The 22,982-nt window shown below is 40.0% G+C and overlaps 1 protein-coding gene across 12 annotated transcripts in view; it reads right to left on the bottom strand.

Annotated features, from left to right (window-relative positions):
- Positions 1-22,117, bottom strand: part of eif4g3a (eukaryotic translation initiation factor 4 gamma, 3a) — a 66,902-nt gene extending 44,785 nt beyond the window's left edge. For 3 of the 12 annotated variants that reach the window (XM_087840918.1, XM_087840923.1, XM_087840924.1), the window contains exons 1-4: positions 21,221-22,116; positions 8,316-8,388; positions 3,047-3,211; positions 962-1,054 (exon numbers count right to left, since the gene is read on the bottom strand). In XM_087840918.1, the coding sequence (XP_087697044.1) occupies positions 962-1,054; positions 3,047-3,211; positions 8,316-8,388; positions 21,221-21,396 (507 nt within the window). In that variant the 5' untranslated portion in view covers positions 21,397-22,116. Of the gene's footprint in view, positions 1-961; positions 1,055-3,046; positions 3,212-8,315; positions 8,389-21,220 lie in introns of all 12 variants that reach the window. The other 9 variants (XM_087840920.1, XM_087840925.1, XM_087840919.1 and 6 more) reach the window with 7 other exon arrangements.
- Between the last annotated feature and the right edge of the window lie 865 nt (positions 22,118-22,982).

Raw genomic sequence — 22,982 nt, 5'->3', positions numbered from 1 at the left:
CCAACTTTTTTGGAATTGGAGTTTGTGTATATATTCTTACAGTGTTGGATGTTCACATTAAACATGTCATAGTTGTTAATGAGGTAAGCATATCCATAAGTAATCCCTATGAGAGAAAAACAGAACCCATATGCTTTTTAAATCTTCTGTCTGTGAGATGCAGCCAATCAGATGAAATTTAGCTTAAAAGGAGGTTGACCTTAAAGGGAAAGGAGGTGAAATCATTCATTTCAGTCAGAACTATGGGACCCAGTATAAGTCAAGTAATCGTTTTTATGCAAAGCCATTGTAGGAAAGTCAAAGAATAAAATAAACGGAACTAGAAATGAGCGCAACAGGTCCACTTTAAGCTTCCCTTAGAAAGTGAGTAAAGCTTAGATAAAGAATTGCCACTTTGGTGTAATTTACATTCCTTTATTCTGCACAAGAATTGTATTGAAAAGTCTGAATTTAACATGATGACACACCTGACAGCACCTGAACAGCTCTTACTTTCCAGCTACTCACTAACTGCAACATCTGAATTCTGATTATTCAAAACATGATAAAAAATACTGATCCCAGGACTGATCTGAATCATCTTTCCTGTAACTAAAAGTTAATTTCCTACTATTTCTCACTGTCAGTAACTGTATAAAGTACTAAATGCAGATGAAAGGTGGAAAAAAAATACACCAAAAGGGACTCATTTCCAATATGTTACCACCAACAACAAGCCCATAAACATCCTCTATGGAGACAATGGGGGAGACTTTATTAAATAAATATAGCCTGTATCGAGGTACCTCAGTGCCACAATCAAGCTAAGATCAAACATCAACTTACATGGATTTTCTAGCTTCTAAAAAGTGAAAATGTTCTTACTTCGTAAAGCTATCAAACAGAGTTCCACTAAAACACAAAACTGTTTGGGTTCTTGGAGGCAGGTATGCTGTAAATCCAGCACCAGAGTGGCACTCACCGGGCGACTCTGTGGCTGTGCATTCATTGGCTGCGTCTGGGGAGAGTACACTAAAGGTGCGGAGCCAGCATTTTGCCCAGGGTTGTATGGAGACTAAAAAGAAGAAATAGAAACAGAAAAAAAGAAGGCTTAATGTATACTGAGCAAAAAATGTGCAGCAATCAGTCCCTAGTCATTTAAGAGAAAGTGCACTGCAAAGGACCTAAACTATAGACAACACACTAAAACACAGCACTAAATAATTTTGGGTGTAGCTGGGAGAAAGTGTTTTCAATCAGGGTTTATGTACTGTGCAAAGATAATTGGTACCCCCAAGGACTGCAAATCCTGTGTTCCTTTATTTTTCATCTAGTGTGCAGTGGAGCTAAGCAGAGGTGGGTTTAAGCAGATCTGCGTACTCTTCTTCATCGTGCTGCTGGTGCGATGGTGATAATTTAAGTTTGTGTTGGCTGACAAAACTATTTATAGAAAGGCTGGTGACTGACTAGAGCTGCTTTAGGGTGAGGCAGTGGGCCATTAGTTTATCACAGTAAATAGGAAGAACTGGATTCCTTGCAAGCACTGTCACATTCTTCCAGAGAAGCTGAGCCACAGAGTCTACATGCTTTAAAGTGACAGCAGCAAGGCAGCAGCAGTGTCACTGTCTGATGTTGTTTATGTCTTTCTGATTAATAGACTGACCTTTCACAAAGTTACCTGTATACATCTAGGTGTTTTTCAAAATGAAAAGAGGAATCACCTGGATGCAGTACCTAACTAAAAAGCGACAAGCGTGTGAATCTTCTCATAATGCTCAACTCTGAATTATTTCTGCTTTGCCCTTGTAAATTCTGTCATAGCCTCACCCAATCTCCATCAAACGGGTTAGGATTTTACTGTAGTTACAGACAGAGAGGAAAACGTCCTTGCTGGATTTCTACCCAATATTTATCCCATGCCTAAACCCAACCGTCTCAAATATAAAATCGGTCACAGTATGTCTACTGTGATCATGGCATATATGGATTCTTACACACATGCATATCTCGATTTTTGCTTTTTGTTTTCCTTCCTGTCATACAAATAGAGTACTGACCGAAGTGTCAAACGATGCGATCCACATAAGGTATGCCCTTAATCTCGCCTCACCCACCAGCTTTTTAAACCTTTTGTTTGTGTTGGGCAGCCAATTAGAATACAGCTTGCTTAAAGGGGATGGAGCTAAAACTGCTTTCAAACAAAAGGTGAATTGAGAAGCTGAACTAAGGTTCGCCATAAGATAAATCCTGTCAAATAATGCATCTACTCTACAGATGGAGCTGGAAATTAGGACAATACATCCACTTTAACAAGCCCCCAACCCCAATCAAATACTTTATAGAACTGCTTTTTATACTGCTTACTTGACCAGTGGGACAAAATGCCAAATAACTAATATTTAAGCTTCTAAACATAATTATCAGTATAAAACTGTGAATTAATCCAACATAACTTAATAATACTCTCATAATAAGGTTGAGTTTGTGTTCTAATTCTCTCACAAAGTCTTACAGGTCAAGTAAACATTCTTTCTAAGTACGCATAAGCCCTATAGGAGACTGGAAAAATCAACAGACTGGACTGTTTATCTCCCTTTTGCCAGATCCATGCTGAGGTTGCTAACTTTGAAACCCTTGTCAAGATTAAGCAGGTACTGTGTTTAGAAAACAGTGGATGGATGTTTTCCTATAGGCAGCAGTGCACAAAAACTGCTCTCTTAGATTTTGTGGCGGTGTTCATCATGTAATCATGTGAATTTCATTAAAAGAAGACACTCATGCACACATGACTTAGCGCTGCATTAGAAATGTTGTGAAATTAGAGAAGTGACAAACATGAAAATGAAGGCTGACGTAAGAAAGAAGAACAAAAGAACAAAGGGTAGGTGTAGGCAACATGACCAAAACTAATACAGGGTGTCTACAGGTACAAAAAAATAAATAAATACAATTTAACACACATCAAATGTGGAAATATAGTTGTTCTATGTAGACACACTGAACCCGTTTCACAATGAACAACATGAAAATGCAGAGAGGATGACGGCGGTCACAGTGACAAACTCACCCCTCCGCCTGCCTCCCAGCCCTTAGGGTAGCGATATGGGGAAGCTGTGGGTACTGATACCTGAGAGAGCGCCGGGGAATGGGCATGACCAGGCGGGGTGCCCGGCAAATTAGTGTGTCCCTTTGTGATGTCGTGAGCAGGGTAAGAAGGACCATGCCTGGACACCTGTATGAAACGAAGCAGTAAAATTAAAGATTTAAACAAAATGATATTTTATTCCAGGCTGGTGCAGAGGAGGAACAGCAGTGGCGGGGCTCCACAGGTCATTAGTCCTCCCTCCTGCTGAGGGATGTAAATTAAGCGCTCAAGCAGCAGGATTAGCCCCTGTATTTATGCAGAGAGGTGAAGACCTTCAACATGCATGGCTGCTGAAGGCTGCTGCACTTTGCTAAAAACTCGACTGCGGCCTCTTCTGTAGCCTGCTGTGCAAGTATGTCTGGGCCTCATATGGCAAAACTGGGTCAAATAATCTGTGATAGATAGAGAATATTCTGTGCAACAGATAGAAGTGAGTCATGTCAAACAGGCTTGAGCCACAGGGAAGGGTTCAGGGTGGGTACCGGCCGTGAGCAGTATCAGACAAAGCTGAGATTTTTTATTCAGCTCTCTGTGGTGTGGCAGGATGGGCCTTGGCAGCTGTAGCTATGGGCTGGCCCCACTGCAGGTGCTGCTTGTTGCTGCAGCAGGCCTGAAAACACCAGGGAATGAGACAGGATACTGCAGGAAGAAATCAGTAAGCAGACAAGGAGGGGAAATGGAAAGCTAGGCAAGCCTCCCTCTTCTCTTTTTTTCTCCTCTAACAAGGGCTGCTTTTCTATGTTGAGAGATTTAAAAACTCTGCTACTAAAATTACAAACTCTCAACTTCAAATGTTTGTAACCTTTATAGCCAATACTCTGCACAGTCTCTATAGTATCTCTGCATCTCCACTGTGTGGCCCACTTCCCTCAGATGACCTGGGATAAAGCAACTAATCTAGCTGCTGTTACCAGGGGAGGAGCCTGCATTGCTTCAGGCAAGTGACTGACTCTGAGGACATACAGTGTGATGGGATGGGGGAGGGGAGGTAAGCAACTGTATGGGGGCTGTACATGAGGGGGAAGAGAAGAAAGCGCGGCTGAGTAAACCCCACTATCACCATACAGAGCAACGGCTTCATGCAACGAGTGCCGTTTATTTCCACCAGTGTCATCATTGTTGCAGTTTAAGCCCCCCCCCCCAAAAAAAAAACCCACAAACTTTCTTGAGAGCTTGAAAAATCTCATAAAACCTCCAATGTTGTCAGTGTTGTTAGGTTGCAAAGAATAAACAAAGCTCACAGCTGAACAGCCCATCTCCAAGCACACAGCATTTCCTCGTCTAATGTGCTTACTGTACCTTCCACAATTCAGAAATGTTATCAGGGCAGGAAACATCTTCAGTGTGGTGTCAGAAAAAAAGGTCAATTCTAGCGTACTGTTAAATGCCAGACCCTGTAAAAATAGACACATTTTCCCCTAATAAATCAAAAGGTTAAAAAAAACAACCCTTTTTTGTTATTTACCCTGTTTATGTGCCCTCCTTTCATTAAATATCAGTTAACATCTATTTGAGGGCGTTGCGATTAATCAAATTTGATTTCAGCGATCATTTCGGCTTTCAAAGTTTATGAAAACAAGATTGAGATGAAAGAATAATCGTGCCACATTTGTTTTTTACAGTGATTCTCTAATTGATGACACACTGTCTTGAGTTTTAAATTCAACGCATGTACCATTAGACTTAGCCGCCCCACCCAAAAAATCCTAAATTCACTCCCTGCCCAGCTGTGCCAAAGTTTGGTTCAGATCACTTTTTATTGATCCATTTTCTGTTGAATTATATTTACAATTCAAGAAAATCCAATGTTAAAAACTGCATGAGTGCATGATGTAAAAATCAATGATAAACTGAGTCTATGTGAGAAATCAATATTTAGCTGAATTAATTACAGGAAAAAAAAGCATCACATTTTATAATGGCTATCTTTATATAAATTGTTAAATCAATATCAGGCTGATTAATTGGTTTTGACATAACAGTCATGTGACTAGATCATGCGACAACATAGAAAAACATTCAAAACCCTGCAACCTGCAGCAAGCGAACCACTTGCTCCTGGATCTGCAGTATTTTTCAAGCATTTTCCCAAAAAAAGAAGAAAAAAAAAAGGAAAAAGAACATTTTATTCTGTTTATTCACAAGGTGTTGCACAACAGGCACAGGTGGTTTGGTTTTGCCTTGAATAGTTCAGAAAGCGCTCAAACAAATCTAATCACTGCTCGCCACATATTGATTATATTTCTAGTAGAATTGAGCAGGGCTAGCAAAAATGCTTTTTGCTGATATTTGTGGTCACGCTAATCTTCCTGGGTTTGCTCTCTGTTTCACTGAGTACGTGGGCGAGGGGGGCAAGAGGTGAGTGGACAGGTGAAAGTAAAATAAAATTGTACTGTAAGTACAATAAAGGTTGTTGACAGCAGGGCAGGTAGTCCTGGTCAGAGCACTGGCAACTCTGCTGCTGATAATGATATAATACACCTCCGCCAAGTTTTGACCCAGTCCTCCATCTGGCTCAGCAAGAGCAATACTGGTAATGTTAAGCGCACAAGTGCACGCCATACAATCTTGTGGCATTCAGACTGTGATCATGTTCATCTTTCATGTTTGTAGAACATCCAAATTAAAAGAGAACTCAAAGAAAGAGCTCCAAAATCTGAAATCTGTGAAACAAATTAATAAATTTTGTTTTTCTGTGAAAGAACCAACAGATCCAATATCTTGATATGAATGAAAGTTAGATTCCTCCACATTCTCCAGTAATCTACCCACATAAGTGACTTTTAACAACTTTTTAATCCACAATGCTAGATGCAAGATAATATGATATTTTTTTTTTAAATCTCAGATACCTAATGCATCAACTCTATCACTGATGTTGGTGTATTTTGGTGATTTGTGTGTCTGTTTAACAGTTTACAAAAATTAATTTGAAAAAAGAAACACAATGAAAAACAAAAAGGGAGACTTGGAAAATCATCATTCTTATCTAAGCTGAAAACCAAAAAAAACTATTCCTATTCTGTTCATTCACAAGGTGTGTCACAACAGGTATGGGTGGTTTTGCCTTGAACAGTTTCTGTTCTTTCTGCTAACTGCTCGCCTCACAAAGATTGCTACGCTGGGTTTATTTTTGTCTTTAGAGAGGCACAGTAGCTGTGGCTGGTCACGGACTACCAGGCAATACGCAGCCTCTAAAGTTCAGGCAAATCTAATTGTCTACCAAATCCTCCTAACTCATATGTTTATGCTCCAGGCATATGACAACAGAAACATACTACAAATTATGTAAATATTATCATGACAAAAATATGATGAAGAAAATGTTAATTAATACCTGAAGGAGTCAGTAAATGGCAGAGGTACCCTAAGGGAACCAATCTGCAGATCAGGCCTGCTGTGATCTGATCACAAAAGAATTTCCTTACACGTATGTGCTCTTTTAAATTACAAGCACACATGCATGTTTGCACAGTTTGTATTATTATTGCCCAGTTCCAAACAATCCTAATGTCAAACACTGGACTGACAGCAAACAGGATCTCCACCATTATAGTCTTTGGCACTCTTAACATCGAAACAAGTAAAAAAGATTTCTGGTTAGAAAGTGTTTACAGTCACCATGCTGACAAAATTGCTGCTGCGTTTCAGCATAAAGCCTTCTCTTTGTTATTGCTACAAATAATATTGTGCGATGTTGTAGCACCATCATTATAAAATGACAAACTGACAGGTAAATTAACCTACTGAACAGCTTTTGGTAACAACAAGCCAATCTACTCAATTTAACTTTAAATTGTTCACTGTGCCACATAAAGCTGGGAGATAAATAGTATGAGGATGCTAACAGCAAAAGGCAGCAGTGTGGAGGTACTTCACGCCTGCAGCAGCAACAGATTTTCTTCATGTGTTTACAAAACCTTTCCACTTTTGTACTTAACTGCAAACTGAGGCCGTGTAAGTGGACATGACTGCAAAGCTCACACAACAAGGAGAGGAATGCTATCTCTGTCTGTCTTTCTGACTCTCATTCATGTTATGTCCATTTTGGAAAGTTTTTATTATGACATGTTCTTGTCGGTTCGACAGGAATTCAGCTCCATTCTGCACTCAAAGTGAAACAGAGTGAGATCAGGAAGAGGAAAAACGAGTACAACTGTAAGACAGGAGTATGAAGCAGCCTACTGCTCTTACACCGAGCTGAAAAAACTCCAACTAGTACAAATAACTTGAATAATGCGGTACTGGGCTGTGAATAACTCATCTGAGGCCATAATAACAACATTGTACAGCAACTGGAAAATTCTGGATCTGTCCATCCTTAATTTTAAGTATCTTTTTTCCCCCTTTTTTGCTACCACACATATTAAATACTTTCACTTTAATTTCACAGGCAAAGAGGAGTGCTGAGTCAGCAGGACTTCTTTCTTTTCCTGTAATACATACCTGGAACATTTTACGAGTTTTCAGGGTTAACTGTAAAGCTTCAGATTTAAACTCCCAACAACCCATACCAATGTTGGTGTCTAATCCTAGGAAAACAGCATTTTGGTAAAAACACACAGAGGGGCCAGGAGGTCAGCCATCAGTTTGCTTCTTCTAGCTCACTGGTTAAAGGCACCAAAATTTGGCAATAAATAACAAATACAGAATATTTTTTATGAAAACATACTGACATCAGCAGAATGGAATGATTATTTTCTCTTATCAACTATGATACATAATGGTATTTTCAGCTGTTCCTTTATTTCCCAAGCAGTCACAACAGCAGAGGCATCCACATGTTAATTTGGCACAATCCTAGTAGTATAGCAGCTTGTGAGCTTTGAGGCCGGGTTTTGCGTCTCCTCCATGTGTTAACCACCACACCACAAAATTACAATGACATAATACATAACAAATTACAAAAATATTATTATATGTTTTCAGGTTTTACCTTCATGAATGAATGGTTGTACGCAACCGCATTAAATTCAGTAACCAAATTAAAATAAGCAATCATTTGTGTGACTTATGTGACCATAATAAAAGTGTGTGCAAAAGCATAAAGTCAGTACAACAAATCTGAGTCTTCAGTGTGTGTTTTTACTTAAAGTGTAACCTTCCTGCATATGCACTGCAGCATACAGTATATACAGGTGGATATGAATGTAATAGTGTCTGAAAAGAGGGGCTGCATGCAGTGACTCACGCTGTAGACTGCAGCGACTCCAGGCTGTGTAGGGAAGATTCGTTCGTCCAGTGATGGCTGAACCCGTGGGATTCTGGAAAGAGGATGTTAAGGGAAGTTCTTCAAGCAACAGAAGATAAAAACTGGCATCCTGCTAAGTCACAGACAGGTAAGATTCCTGTCATATTTTAGAAGAGGTGTTGCTGAGTCTAAATATGGCTGATTAAAGCATGCAAAGAGAACTGATCTGTTATGTTTAAGAGTTAAAAAAAAACAAAAAAAACACAAATCCACTGAAAAATGTTCTGCAGTTGTTTAATTTAATGTAATACATTCAGATCATCAGAGGGCTTCCCTCAGACCCCATGTCCTGTAGCTTAATTTCAAGGATCCCCCCCCCCCCTCCAACCACACAAACCCTGCCTAAAATGCCCCATCTCTGAGAGTACACTATGTACCTTCACCATTTTGCAAGAGTTAAAGGGAAAATCTGAAATGGATTTCTGTGCTACTTCAGGCTGGGGGGCAGCTGGAGCACAAGAGTGAGGACTGAAACAACTATTTGGCAGCACAGCACAAAATACGTTTAATAGTAATTCCCTTCACCTTCAGCTGTGTGAAGAACAAGAGGTTAAACAAAAACTACAACAACATAGCACAAAAGAAAATCTATAACACTCGAGGGTTTAATAATTGTTTGCAGTGAAACCAGAGTATGTGATCACTTTCTTTAAAGCTTAAGAAAGACATAATAAATCAAGACATCACTGAGATGTTAGAAGAGATAAAAGGGGGAATGTGTAAAATCCACACAGAAAAGGCAAGGCCTGTGTTTAGTAACCTGCTCAGGCAGTTGTGTGCGACAGACAGGCTCACACTGCTCACTGCTGATCACATGATTTAAGGGAAACCGAACGTCTGGCTTTCTTCCTTTCACCCAAATCACACCTCCCTTTGCCCTAAACTCCCTTCCTTAGTCCTGCTCTTGCCTGCAGGGCCCGTCATCTCTCTGGGACCCCTGCCAGCACTGCTACTCGTAACGAGATAAGACAGAGTGAAAAGAATTATTTAAAGAGAAGGCTGCGAATCACAACACTGAAGCACAGCAGGAAGCATTATCAGTTTCATTACCGAGGAACTTGGAGAAGGAAGACAAAAAAAGAAGAAAAAAAAAACAAAAACAAAAAAAAAACCCACACCCACCCACACTACACACATACAAAGATGTTAGGAGTAATTAGAAGCTCGGTCCCATCACAATGATTTGACAGTCTATGTGAGGAAGAGTACAAAAACTACGTGGCATTTACAGTTTTCACCTTCTTTTTATTGGTGCTTTGAGAGCCAGACAGCAAACATTTCCCACATGACAGGTTTCTTTACTGATTTGCAGACTACACATGATAACTAGAAAAGCAACATCCAAGAAATGCAGCATTCGAAAGTAGGTGAAAAATATGAACTATACACAGAAAACGAAACAAAGCACTTTTAAGCAAACATGTCACGCTTCTTCCGTGAGAGGATTCTCTTCGTTTTATACCACCATACACAGAAACTGAATCTTTTGTCCTTACATTTTTAATGATATTACTCGGTGTTCTAGGAAATGCGACTAACATCAATATTTCCTAAGTTGCAATAGTAAAAATTAGTTCAAAGTATTTCTGCTGGGTTCCAGACAGCCGTGGAGACCGTAAACAGAGGGTGGGGAGCAAAAGCAGGGTTCAACATACTAGGGCAACAGGTGCAAGTTCACCTCGAAGTCAAAGGTGGTAGTCAACATACTGAAACACAGCACGCAAAATAAAACTGTGGAAGTGCCAAAAACTGCAGTTCCTCCAACAGCCCCCGAAGGCTTGGTTCAAAACCAAGTCAACCCCCATAATTTTGCACGGTAAAATGTCCAACTTTACAGCATTAAAGTGTGTTTACAGACTATGTTAGCCCCTGTGGATAGCTCCCTGCTTCATAAAATCTATAACAGGACAATCCTTTTGAAAATAGTTACTCTTTTTTAACCTTCCTTTGTGTTGAGATTTTAAACTTAGAAGTGCGGACACCTAAATGACAGTTCTGCACACACGACCTTCATTTATTGACGTCACTGATTTGGACCTCTCTGCCATATTTATCTGTTGCAGTTTAGAGCATTTTTAATGGAATTGTGTGATTAATATAGCGACTGTGTGATAAAGGCCATCCAAGATGTTTGTCTTTCAGTTGTGATAATTTAAATTTAAATGCTGTGCCAGACTGTTTTTATGTTTGTTTTTTTAGTATTATTAGATAGAAGGTAGTGTGTCTTTACATCACACCCATACAGTTCATGAATATAGGCTGGTAACCAAGCTTCCTAGTGTTAACTACTCCAACAAACACCATCCATTTTTTTTTTGCAGTCTATGACTGACACAAATGCCATTTCTAAATCTTCAATCAACTGCATCTAAAAGATGTTGCTATTTCAGCCAGAAGGAAATTTGAAAACAGTGACGCCACATTTCTTACAACATTGTTTGCTTTCAGATTCAAGATTTCTGTCAGTGCAACTGTATGATTATCCAAGTCTGACCACAATGTAGAAAAGATTATGTGTGACTCAGGTGTGCAAAGGTTTGACGTTATTAATTCATCTGCCAGTATTGCCATGCCAGCAGTGATAAAAGGAGTTGATGAGGTTGGAAACCATCAAGTCTGAGAGACAATTTGGAAGCAGCATTTAATTCCAAACCCTTCTAAGAAGGGAGAAAAAGACAACTGGGGAAGACGAGGCAGATACACCTGGTAAGAAAAAAAAAAACTAACCAAAAACTGGCTGGTCTAAGCTTTCGACCACAGTTGCCAAATTATAAGAATGAGTCACTATTTAAACGGCTCAAAGGCAGCACGCAGATTTCTGTTGTCTGAGAAGGAAATCACCTGCAGCCAAAAGTCAGTTCAAGATATACCTTTCTGTAACATGCTTTGTGCCACACAAGCTTTTATGAAATATATACTTTGGTCTTTTAATTCTGCTACTCTTAACCCTGTTACATGTTTGCTTCTGAATAAGTTTAAAGTAAGTTTTGCATGGTATATTTCATTCTGCTTTTATTTTATACATTTTCTTTTAAGATAATATGCAAATTAAAAAATTTTAATTGCTTTCTGCAAAACTCTTCTTTCTGTGAAAGGCAACACATAAATAAATGCTGCTTTCCTGCTGCTGGGAAAACATGAGTCATTTCTTTAGCTCGCTCACTTTTTAATTGTTATGTTTTGAGTAAATTTGAGCGTTTGATTATTATACTACATTACACTTATTTAATCAGAGAGCTGGCCAAGTTTTTGGTTTTGCCAAATTCTATATCTGTAAATGGTAAAATGGTAAATGGCCTGTATTTGTATAGCGCTTTATTTAGTCCCTATGGACCCCAAAGCGCTTTACACTACATTCAGTCATCCACCCATTCACACACACATTCACACACTGGTGATGGCAAGCTACATTGTAGCCACAGCTGCCCTGGGGCGCACTGACAGAGGCGAGGCTGCCGGACACTGGCGCCACCGGGCCCTCTGACCACCACCAGTAGGCAATGGGTGAAGTGTCTTGCCCAAGGACACAACGACCGAGACTGTCCAAGCCGGGGCTCGACCCGGCAACCTTCCGATTACAAGACGAACTGCCAACTCTTGAGCTGCCCTGCAACTAGATCTGCAACTAGAAATGATGGTGGTTTCACACATTCTTAGTTTTCCTTCCATATTAAAAGTTCTTGCGGTTTATTTTAAGTTTATTGAGTCTGTAGAAGAAAATTAATACTGCGGTGGTATATCAAGGTGATCGTGCAGGGAAACCAAACTGTCCTCAGACAAAACATCATTCATGTCAAGCTCTCCATGTGGGTGGTCGAGCAACCAGATGGATGCAGACACTTTGCAGTCATGCTCTACTGCGTGCATCAGGCATAACCATATCAGTAGATGACTACACTAATTAGACATTAGCCTTTTTTTTTTAAATCTCCATTAATTGCCTGCTTTGGGAAGGAGGCCAAGCACAATATCAATCTAAAGGCTTACAGTTCAAAAATGAGAGTGCCAGTGCTGCTGAAATATAACCTATAACCATCAAGCTGATCAGAATTGCAACAATGGGGGGGGGATTCACATTTGACCCATGGACCGATTCAAGAAATATTTGAGGATATATAATCACAAACCGATAACGAAATAGTAACATTTGCCGTAAAAGTTGCTCATTCTGAAAAAGGAAAAAAGAAAGTGTAGTTTCTTATATTGGGAGGTACATTTTTGGTCTAAAACAGACAAACAGACACATCTTTCTTGTTGAGATCCCAAGGTAGCATCAAACACTACTCCCTGTCCTCGACCCCTCCAGTGACCTATAAGCTTCATTTAGGAAGGAAAAGCTGCAGCGGTCCCTGCTTCATCATTAGCTTACTGGAAAGCCACTTAAGTGCTGAATGTGCAAGAGGCAGAGAGGAGAAGACAGGAGGAGATACAGCTTTACGCATAGTAAACGTCTGATCAGGAGGATGATACAGCTCAATAAACTAATTCTGAATAAATGCCGTTCCTGAATAAATCAATGAATCAGAGCTATAAAGTTAACAACTTCAAGAAATCACGACAAGTATCCAAAACAAAGAAGCAAGAGAGGGTCTAACGGAAATGAGAGTGGTGCAATGACTGATAAACATCATGGAAATTCTGCTGGGCAAAAATGTTAAATTACATGATAGTCCTACAGGCTCGTCTGAATGACGTAGACTACCTGCGAATCTCAGAGTACTTCCTGTACCTTCTCAAAGTGGACATACAGGAAGCGAGTGGAGACGACCCAGATGGTGCAGATACAAACCCTCCTCCCTGCTGGCTCACTGGCCACACACACACACACACACACACACACACACACTTGGATAAAAGCGAAGCTCACAAAGCTCTCACTGCTGTTGCTGAGACTGCTCTTTCACTACAGTATGAACAATAGGTGGTAGGTTTTTGGATTCAACTGTAACAAACCATATCTTAAGCAGCTATGGTTGTGGATCTCTAAAACACAAATTGTATTTCTTTATAAAGATACAAATTTTAAATTAACGGGCAGGAAAGTTTCCACTTCTAGCCACAGACTGTAAAAAAAACAACAACAAAAAACAGACGGACAAAGCATAACGTGCCTGGAAAGTGAAGCCAATGCAGATCTACCATTAAAACATGCATTCTTTTCCAATGGCCAGAAGCTCATCTAGTTTAGAAATAAAGTAAATAAGTCTATGAGAAAATGGCAGTTGGTTGCCTTTATTTGTGACCTCAATAAACATTTTAATTTTGCCTTTGTGCTTGTCAGCTAGTTTCAAGTTTTATTCAGCAAAACATCACATTTATGTGGTAGCAGGTAGCAAGCGAGGGAGGTAATGGGCACTGACATTCAGTGACATGCATCAGCAACTACCAAATGCACATAAGGCAAAACTTTCTTTAACTTTAAAGAGACAACTAATTGGAGGTACTGATACCACTCACTGAACCATGAGTGAATGGTATATACAATAAAGGGCGATGCTTGTTACCAAGCTTAAAATGACCACTGGTGACCAACCACCAAATGAAAAGATGTCAAATCCAAATCTAGTTTATTTATATAGCACGTTTAAAAACAAAAAGTTTGCCCAAAGTGCTGTACAGAAACACAGGGTAAAACACAAGATACAACCACTGACACTCACATAAAACATAATAAAACACATAAAAACCATATCAACTCAAGCCAGTTTGAACGCTATCGAAAAAAGGTGTGTTTTCAAAAGCATTTTAAAAACAGGAAACGAAGATGCCCGTTTAATATTTAAAGGCAGCGTATTCCAAAGTTTTGGGGCCATAACTGAAAAGGCTCGTTCTCCTCTACGTTTAAGCCTTGATTTTGGGACAACCAACAGCAGCTGGTCAGCTGATCTGAGGGTCCGTGAAGGAATATAAGGCTGAAGTAACTCGGAAAGGTATGGGGGAGCAAGACCATTAAGGCATTTATAAACCAGTGTTAGGACTTTGAAATTAATTCTGTGATGAACAGGAAGCCAATAAAGAGAAGACAGGATAGGTGTTACATGTTCGTAGCTGTGGGTACCAGTTAAGAGGCGGGCAGCAGCATTTTGAATGAGCTGAAGACGAGCAAGAGATCGTTGGCTGACTCCAAAAAAAACAGTGCATTACAGTAGTCAAGCAAATTACTCTGTGATTCGGCTTTTAGGTGGGACTGCCATTGACAAATAGCTATCATGAGTGTGTAGCATCTCTCAGTAGCTCTAACCATCATTTATATAAAAGCTATGTTTCTAACAGAGTGCCTATATGAGAAATAATGCCTTACATTAGGTAAGTTACAACTAACTATGAATTTGATCAACTAAAAGCACTTTGTTCTCATGACACTTTCTGAGGACTGACGTAATGCTGGTGGAGAAAGAGTTATTTATATTTACTGACGAGTCAGTCATTGCACAATGTACCTTAAAGAATGCAGTTCCTTGAATGGCCAGTTGGGGCAAAAATAAGCATGTTTACAACCTGGTATAAAAATGGTTTTGGTCTCAAGGGTGAATTTTCATTAACTTGCTCTTAAAATTAAAGCTTTACATTATTCATTATTGGGGCTAGTGAACTCAAGGGTGAACTGCAAATATCTAACAAATAATATGGCCCAAGAAATGTGTTCTCCAATTTGGGTGAGTGCCTAATTAAAATTAAAATAGCAGGTATCTATACAATACATCGACAAAATCTGTGGATTCACTTTACAAACCAAGCTCCCTAATTTTAGCTGATAACTTAGCACTACATGATAGACTGAAAATAAAAGACAGATGTGGTTTTCTTGGCATGGCATTGGTTTATGCAGTCAGCATTTTAGTGTTTAAAACTGAATGTGAACACTGAGTGATGAGACAAAGCACACTAATATGATAACAACTTGTCAATGACATAAACAGGAGGCCTGCCTCCGCTTTAATTACTTTTTAAAACTTTTGGAGGATAACAATTGACCCCAAAAAATATATTATTTTGTATTCAATGAGCCTTACAAGCTGCAACTGAGTACATAAACTTATCATTTAAGTCTGAGGCCATCAGATCAATTGAAGCAAAGGGCAGTTTTCCCATAGGCTTCCAAAAAGGTGCTTCTTTTTGAAACCACAATAGTCACTTCCTGCTAGCCAATGAAAAAAATATACACTTCGGTTTGGCACTGGCTTCACTTTTGAAACATGGAAACTACATCCACCTTTTATATAGGTTATATGATCCTAACATAAAATCTGCAAAGGTCAAGGCTGTCATTCAAACTTTAAATAATAATTTTAAAGCTTAAGATATGGCTGTGTTTTAAGAGGAATTTTCAACAGTACGTCTACACTGTATATAAGCTGAAAGGCAGCTCTCTAAAATGCTGCCAAGGTAAAAACTACAGCCCTTACTTACTGTTACCAAGTAACCATTTATTTGCAGCAACACTTATTTTCTGTGAAAATTGAGGAAATGCAAATTTGCTTGATGTGATGTATTTTAATTAATTTTATTGTCAGTAATGAATTTTCATAAGAATCAATGTGCAAGAAACATAGAGAAGTAACCCAAATAGTCCTCAAATACTCAATCTGCTTAGCACAAAATCAACAAAGTATGCAAACAACAATTTCCCAGATCTTACACGCTGAAAAAGCCCTTCTCAACTTCACATAAATTAAGCAATTATTTAGCTGTAGTGCACTGAATTTGTACAATTGTAGGGCAAAGTCTAAATTCTTGCACCTACACAAAAATCTAAATTTCAATGGAAAAAGTAATAGCACTACCTGCTGACAGGAGTACATAAACAACTTCATCACTGACCTTAGAGCCTCAACATGTGGGTGAGATGGCTCTCCAAGCACAGTATTATAAGAACAGCTGAAAGCAGTGTGTCCATGATAAGAAAATATCAGTTTTCCACTAATTCCAGGATGTGTCTGAAATGCTCTAGCAGAAGTAAATACAGACACAATATACACAATGATGTGGAAATGTCACTTCAGATTGTAATGCCGGGAGAGAACTGACAGGACGTCTTCTACAACAGGCCACGCCCTCTTTGGAAAGAACGGCCCTGAATGCTGGCTCATAACAACTCAGCAGTTTATTTATAACATCCCACGGTGAGTGAGCTTATGAGAATATCTTCTCATGCAGGCTGCACACACCTGTCCTGAAATACAGGACTCCTGTTCTGTGAGAACCACCAGCTGGGTACATACATTACATAGATGCATAGCATTGAGTGTGACTGCATGCCTGGCCACATTAAGGGAGAGAGACATGCCACTCAAAGAATCCTTGGAAATCTATGGGTGGATTATGCAACAGCAAAGATGGTGACAGACATACAAATCCCAGGGGGGAAAAACCTTGTTGGGGCAAAGTCTGCAAACCCTTTCAGCAGGTTTTTTATCAAATTATACTACTGATTCTCTATATAAAGAGTGGGTCACTGAAATAATCACCCTCTGCACCACTTACTGCGATAGTTGATGCAAGTCCAAGTGTGCCTTAGAATTTTACATCAACCAAACACTATTACTGCAACTGCCTAAAAACCAGTTATTGAGACATGGTACCATGTTAGGTCGATATGCTGCAAAGGTGTTATGAAAAGACAACATATAACAAAAAAAAAGCTAACGACACTCTAGCATATTGGCTATTTTCTGCAATTATTGACAGATGTGCACCAGGATATTTTGCCATAAAATCTTTCAACACCACTGAGTTACTGGGCACAGAAGCACCCTCTACTTCAGCTACACTACAGGACTACCTTACACCACATACCAGTATATATATTTGTTTTGACTTATTTGAGTTGAGTTGTATTATTTTTATCTTTTTAAATGACCTCCTATAATTATTATTTTTTATTTACCCTGTGCTTCTTTCTTTTGTGTATTTATGAGCTTTGTAAATGTCATATTCCACTGTTCAGACTGCTGTAACATGTATTTCACATCTTTGGGATAAATAAAGTAAATCTTGTATGCAGCCTTGACGCACGCTCAATCATCTTCATGTTCAGTGTTCATCTCCTGCTGTCCACTGAAATAACAGCTGATTTTAGATCCTGCTTCAAAATAAATAAGTAAATAAGTTCCCAGAGGCATAGAAAGATAGCAGTCAAGTGGCTTCTACAGGAATTTTCAAGACACTTCTTTTTTTTTAATATTAAGGGCACAACCACTAAAGATTATTTTAAAAACTATTAAAATTCTAAAGACAAAAAGGAGCAAGTCTAGAAATTGTGGAGTTAGATAGGAGAACCAACAAAAAAGATCAGGGGGCAAAAAAATAAGGAGAAACCCTCAGTTTTCTCAGCTGGCTCAGCAGTGGGGTGAGGTGAGCTGAGGGGGGATGGAAGGAAATGAGGGGGGGCTGAGGCAGGCTGGGTGACCTGGCCCTTTGTTGGCAGATGGTGGGAAGCGCCACCTTGGCCTCTCTCTCTCTGAATGCTAAGCAGCAGTGCCATTGTCTGGCAAGTGTAGCAGCAGACGCATGCGCTCGGGGTCTCTCTGGCAACCAGGAACAGACAAACTGCCCCCCCCACTCCTCCATCACACACATGTTCCCCCACAGGAACCACAATGACACACAGCAACTTCGCCAAAGAAGAAATTCCCACACACAAGGCCAGACAGAGAGTAATATGATCCCACTCTCCTGACCTTAGAGGTCACAAGAGAGTGAGAGGTCAGCCTAGTGGCAACACTCAGACGGTCTGTTTACATACAGACATAAAACTCAAACGCTGTACAGTCTAGTGTATTCACAGGAATCTGTAAAGTAACAGGGAAGGCCCAGAAGAAATTGGCTTAGTTTATTTTACTGTTAACTTCACTAATTTGATGCAGATACAGTTTAATTTAGACTGCTATTTCCTCCTGATAAAATTGAATACAAAACCACTGCAGAATGCAGACTCCAAAATAACTACCGAGGTGATCACCTCTTGAACCTACACCATCAACAAATACACACCCACATTCATCGGTCAAACATCGGAACCAACATTTACTCGTCTCCTTGAGTTTGTTTATCCTGCTGAATGACATCAGCCAGCATGACTTTGACACTTATATATTTCAAAAGAAATTGTATTTCCTGTCTGCAGCGTATATGTTGAAAACAACAAGAAAACAGGGCTTTGAAGTGGCAACAGGTGTAAAAGTTGTTTTTAGAGCCCAACACTAAACTGAGTGATTTCAATAACAATAATAATAATGAAAACGTGTATAAAATACTACAAAAGAGTAATAAAAATCTGTACCATGTGGGACCTTCCTGCTGTGTATGATGTATTTAAAAATAGTGCATTGTCAAAGTGAATTGACAATTGCATTTCTGCTCTCTGGATAGACTAAAGTGTATTTTATGCTTCACTAAATTAAATCAAAAATAATTGAAAATATTTGTTTATCATTGGTCTGATTATTTCTTTTTTGAAGAGAGCCCACAGCGTCTTTTTATTGCTTAAGAGCTAAAAAGAAGTTAACGTGCCACACCAGGCATTTTTTTTAATCAATCAATAACAAAAGAACAAGGAATGATCAGAATTTCAGTGAAAGTAATACTCATTGTGAACCCTATCCATTTTTTGACACTGATCTGGGTTATAGGGTCACAGTATAGTAGTGTCCCTTATCAGTCACCTCTGCCAGTTCTTCCTAGGAGGACACCAAGGTAATCTCTCAAGAGTGTCCTGAGGTTGGCTCTGGGTCTCCTCCTAATATGGACAAACCCAAAACACCAAGGTGCCAAGGACAGCCTCCTTGTCAGGTGCCTGAACCATCTCATTTGTTGCTCATCTATGTGAAGGGCTCTACTCTACCTTACCATGGTGCTGGGTCATGGGATATGTAGGGGAGTGCGGGTGGGGTCTCCATGCCCAAGTGGTCCCAGAAGCTTTGTTGTCATGAGTTATTTGCCCCTAGTAGGACCTCCCTAGACAAACTTATCCTAGGTGAGGGACCAGACTAAGTGTGATTCAGAAAACCCCGCTAAAGAAAAGGAATACAGAGAAGCCATTTGCCCTGCCCAGGATTCCAGGGCCCCGCGCAGGAATCAGGCCTATTAGAGGACCTTCGGTGGGCCCAGCCCGAAAGAGCCACATGAACCCACCCTTCTATGAGCCTTCCATCCAGAGGAGCCACTGGGGTTCAGTGCAAAGTGGATGCCACTCGGGGAGAGAGGTCCTGGCAGTTTAATCTTGTTGCCATAACTAGCTACAGGGACATTATAAAATCTTTTCTCTCTAAAAATCACATTAATTCAAGTCAGTTTTACCCCAAATTTAATCTCAAATAATCTCATAAAGTAACCGGCAATAGCACAACATACCAAATAAGGCAGCGTGGTTAAGCTAATTTTTAATAACCGTGACTTACAATTACACGCAAAAAGTGGATTCCTGTTATCTGTCTTTCTTAAACAAAGTTTAAAATGGATAAGTGGAGGTGGTGTATTTCTGTACTCAGTCAGTAGGCCCTCACTATCATGCACCTGAAAGTAGGTTAAGCAAATGTAGCACCAATTACAAAGAGCTTGAGAGTCAAAAGAGGCCATAGCACAGCAGATAAAGAGAATGTTAATCTTTTCTGTTGTGTTTGGTTTACTGACAGACAAATCAAAAAAATTACAACATGCAACAAATCAAGAGGGACCTTTATACTACCACCTGCTACAACCAGCAACTTGGTGCCCCTTACAGATGTTATAAACACAGGGCGGCTCTGACTGTGGGAGGCAGGAAATCAGGTTGAGCCATCACACCCCAAAGCCACAGCAGAAGCTGTCAGATCACAAAACAGATACATCTCTCTGCCACCGGCAGCCAGGAGACATCAACTTAATCCTCTCTCACACACACTACTGACACCATGCTGTAAATAAAACACAAGCTGACATAACCACTATGACTTCACCAAATTGAGGGTAGAGATTAAAACTGGACCATCCCCTAGTACACCCAAAGGAGAGTAAGAGCACAAGGCCGTATATAATTATTATTATAAACTTTTTATATATAATTACACAGTGCCTGTTAAATATTTGGAGACAGATTCTCAGGAGAACAAACAGAAATGGTTGTGAAGGAATTTTAAAGATTTCTCAGCTGACTGTAATCATACCAAACCAGACTTCATTATAAGAGTCAAGACGGTCATTAAAACAAGCTAGCATCTTTCTGACGGCTGTCACCATGACAGCTCAGCTCTGGCACTGACAGGCCTCTCCGGATGCACAAATAAACAAAACGTTAATGTAAAACTGGAAGCTGTGTCCATTTCCCACAAGCCGGGCCTAAATCTTAAGCAAGTACCATTAGCTCCGTTACATATAATAAAGCCACAGGAAGCTGCACTGCTTTGCGACGCTGCATTGACGGACTTGGACACTTGCTAGCATTAACTAGCTGGCACCGTGCAATAACTGCACCTTGCTAGTCAACAACCAAAGCTGAACAAAGCCGGTAACCGGTGTTGAGATACGGTGATAAAGCTTTACTGTACCTAATAGTACCTCTTTATTTAACATTATCATGTACCACCACATTTATTGGAACATGCCAGTTATATCTGATAATCAGTGGTGTGGCGTCAACTCCCCCCAAAATTAAACTCGCATCTCCGTTAGCTTTGACAACCGGCTTCGGGAGCTAACGTTAGCACAGTTAGCTAGCTAATTGTCCCCTCCCCTCCCAGCTCCCTCCAAACGAAACCATCATCCCCACGTCCAACCTCTGCTATTAATCGCTAATTAAACATCTGTATGTGCTACAGTCACAGGGGAAAATTATGCATGAAAACACAAGTAATTTCTGCGTTACCCACGTCAAAGGATACTGGGGTGGCTGAACAGCGCCGGGCTGAGGAGCAGTTGGGGCTCCCGGCGGCAGAGACACGGAGGTCAGGGTAGCCCGCAGTTGGCTCGACGGAGAGGGGCCACTTCCAGGTCCGCTAACTGCGACAGCGGCGGGTTTGGGGACCACTTTCGGTGGCAAACTCATCGCAAAAAAATCAATAACAAATAAAAACAATATCTTAATAAATACTGATGCAAACAGCGCCTAGCCTGCATACATAGAGCAAGCGTTGCGGATTCTTGAAGCAGGCCCCAAAATCCCTTTAACGAACTGGGATAACGAAGCTCGAATAGCAACACAAACGTCTTTTTTCATGGAAAGTCGCTGTTAGGATCAGCGGTGCTATTCATGGGGACGGTGGGAGGTTTAGCCTCCCTCACCCGTCCGGAACCTCTGCGGATCCGGCTCGGTTCGTTTCTGTTTAAAAAAAAAAACAATCGCCGCGATCTTCAACCTCCCTCGGCGATCTACCTTTTCTTCTCGGCAAGTGTGTTTTCTATCATTTTTTTCGCACATAGATGAGAGACTTCGCCAACATGGCGTTGCGGCCGCTTCCAGCAGTCCGGGCAGGACAGATGATTCGGCAATCCTCGGCCAGTTACGGAATCGCTCGGGTGATCAACTAACCTTCAATCAAAACACGAAAACGGCGTGGCTGACGCTCCCCAAATGTGTTCCAAATCAGTTTTTCACTATTTTAAAATCCAGTTTGAAATTAGAATTAATAACGGTCTCATCACGACTGTAACTGCTAACTGTAACAAACACGGCTCCTTTTATTACTACTAAAATAAATTAATGAGATTGCACAGGTGTTTATAGTAAATTAGGTATCTGTATGGACAAAAATAATCATCTTACGTATTCGGCTATTGAAGTACCAGCGCTGTGCGTTAACAATTGTGTGTTATCACTGCCATCTACCGTTCTCGCGTTTGCGTCGCAAGGCATTTCCCTTAGATCAAGGATGCCCAACTAATTTACTTCATAAGTCGATCTCAAGTAGGCAAGACCAGTGAAATTAATCATGAATTTAAAGATCCTAATTCATTGTTCCCAATTCACCCCTTTTAAGTGCACGAATATCAAACAAATTACGGACTAAATGCAACCCCAATCGACCAAACTGGTGCATTATGACCTGGGAATACCAGCATTACAACACAGCACTGTTGTTTTTTTTGTTTGTTTTTTAAATTATTATTTTTTTTTTTTTAATTAAAGTGAGCCAGTGAAAGACCCTTTACCCCACTTAAAAATCTGAGACACAAGGAAAACAATTTGAGATTGCCTTCCATATTCAATCTATTCATTTACAAAACAGATGCCCAAGATGTTTTAAGATAGTCCAAGGAGGAATCCACATCTTGCATCACCTTAAAAGGACTAGCAGTACATTTTATTGAAAATTTTCAGTAGTTAATGACTTAGTGCAGTACCTTAAGTTGGGAGGTGGTGAAAACAATAGAATTAGAGGACTTAAGAAAAAAAAAAAAGAAAAAAAAGAAGATATGCATCAGCTGTACATCCTTTCATCCTCTAGTACCCTGCACGCATAGGCAGGGTAATGACCATGAAGGAGCCAGAACATTTAGAAAAAACAAAAACCTCAAGCTGTGAGCCAATTTCCACCCTCATACATGCTAGTTTTTCTAATCATATTTTGTACTAGTTTCTGACAAAAATCAAAACTGGTCTACATGAAATGTTCTGAATGCACAAAGGTTTTG

This window comes from Neolamprologus brichardi, chromosome 5 (genome assembly GCF_056152115.1).
Source record: "Neolamprologus brichardi isolate AB-2024 chromosome 5, ASM5615211v1, whole genome shotgun sequence".
Lineage (NCBI taxonomy): Eukaryota > Metazoa > Chordata > Actinopteri > Cichliformes > Cichlidae > Neolamprologus > Neolamprologus brichardi.
The sequence above is the reverse complement of the archived record's forward strand: the minus strand, read 5'-3'. Positions and strand labels throughout refer to the sequence as shown.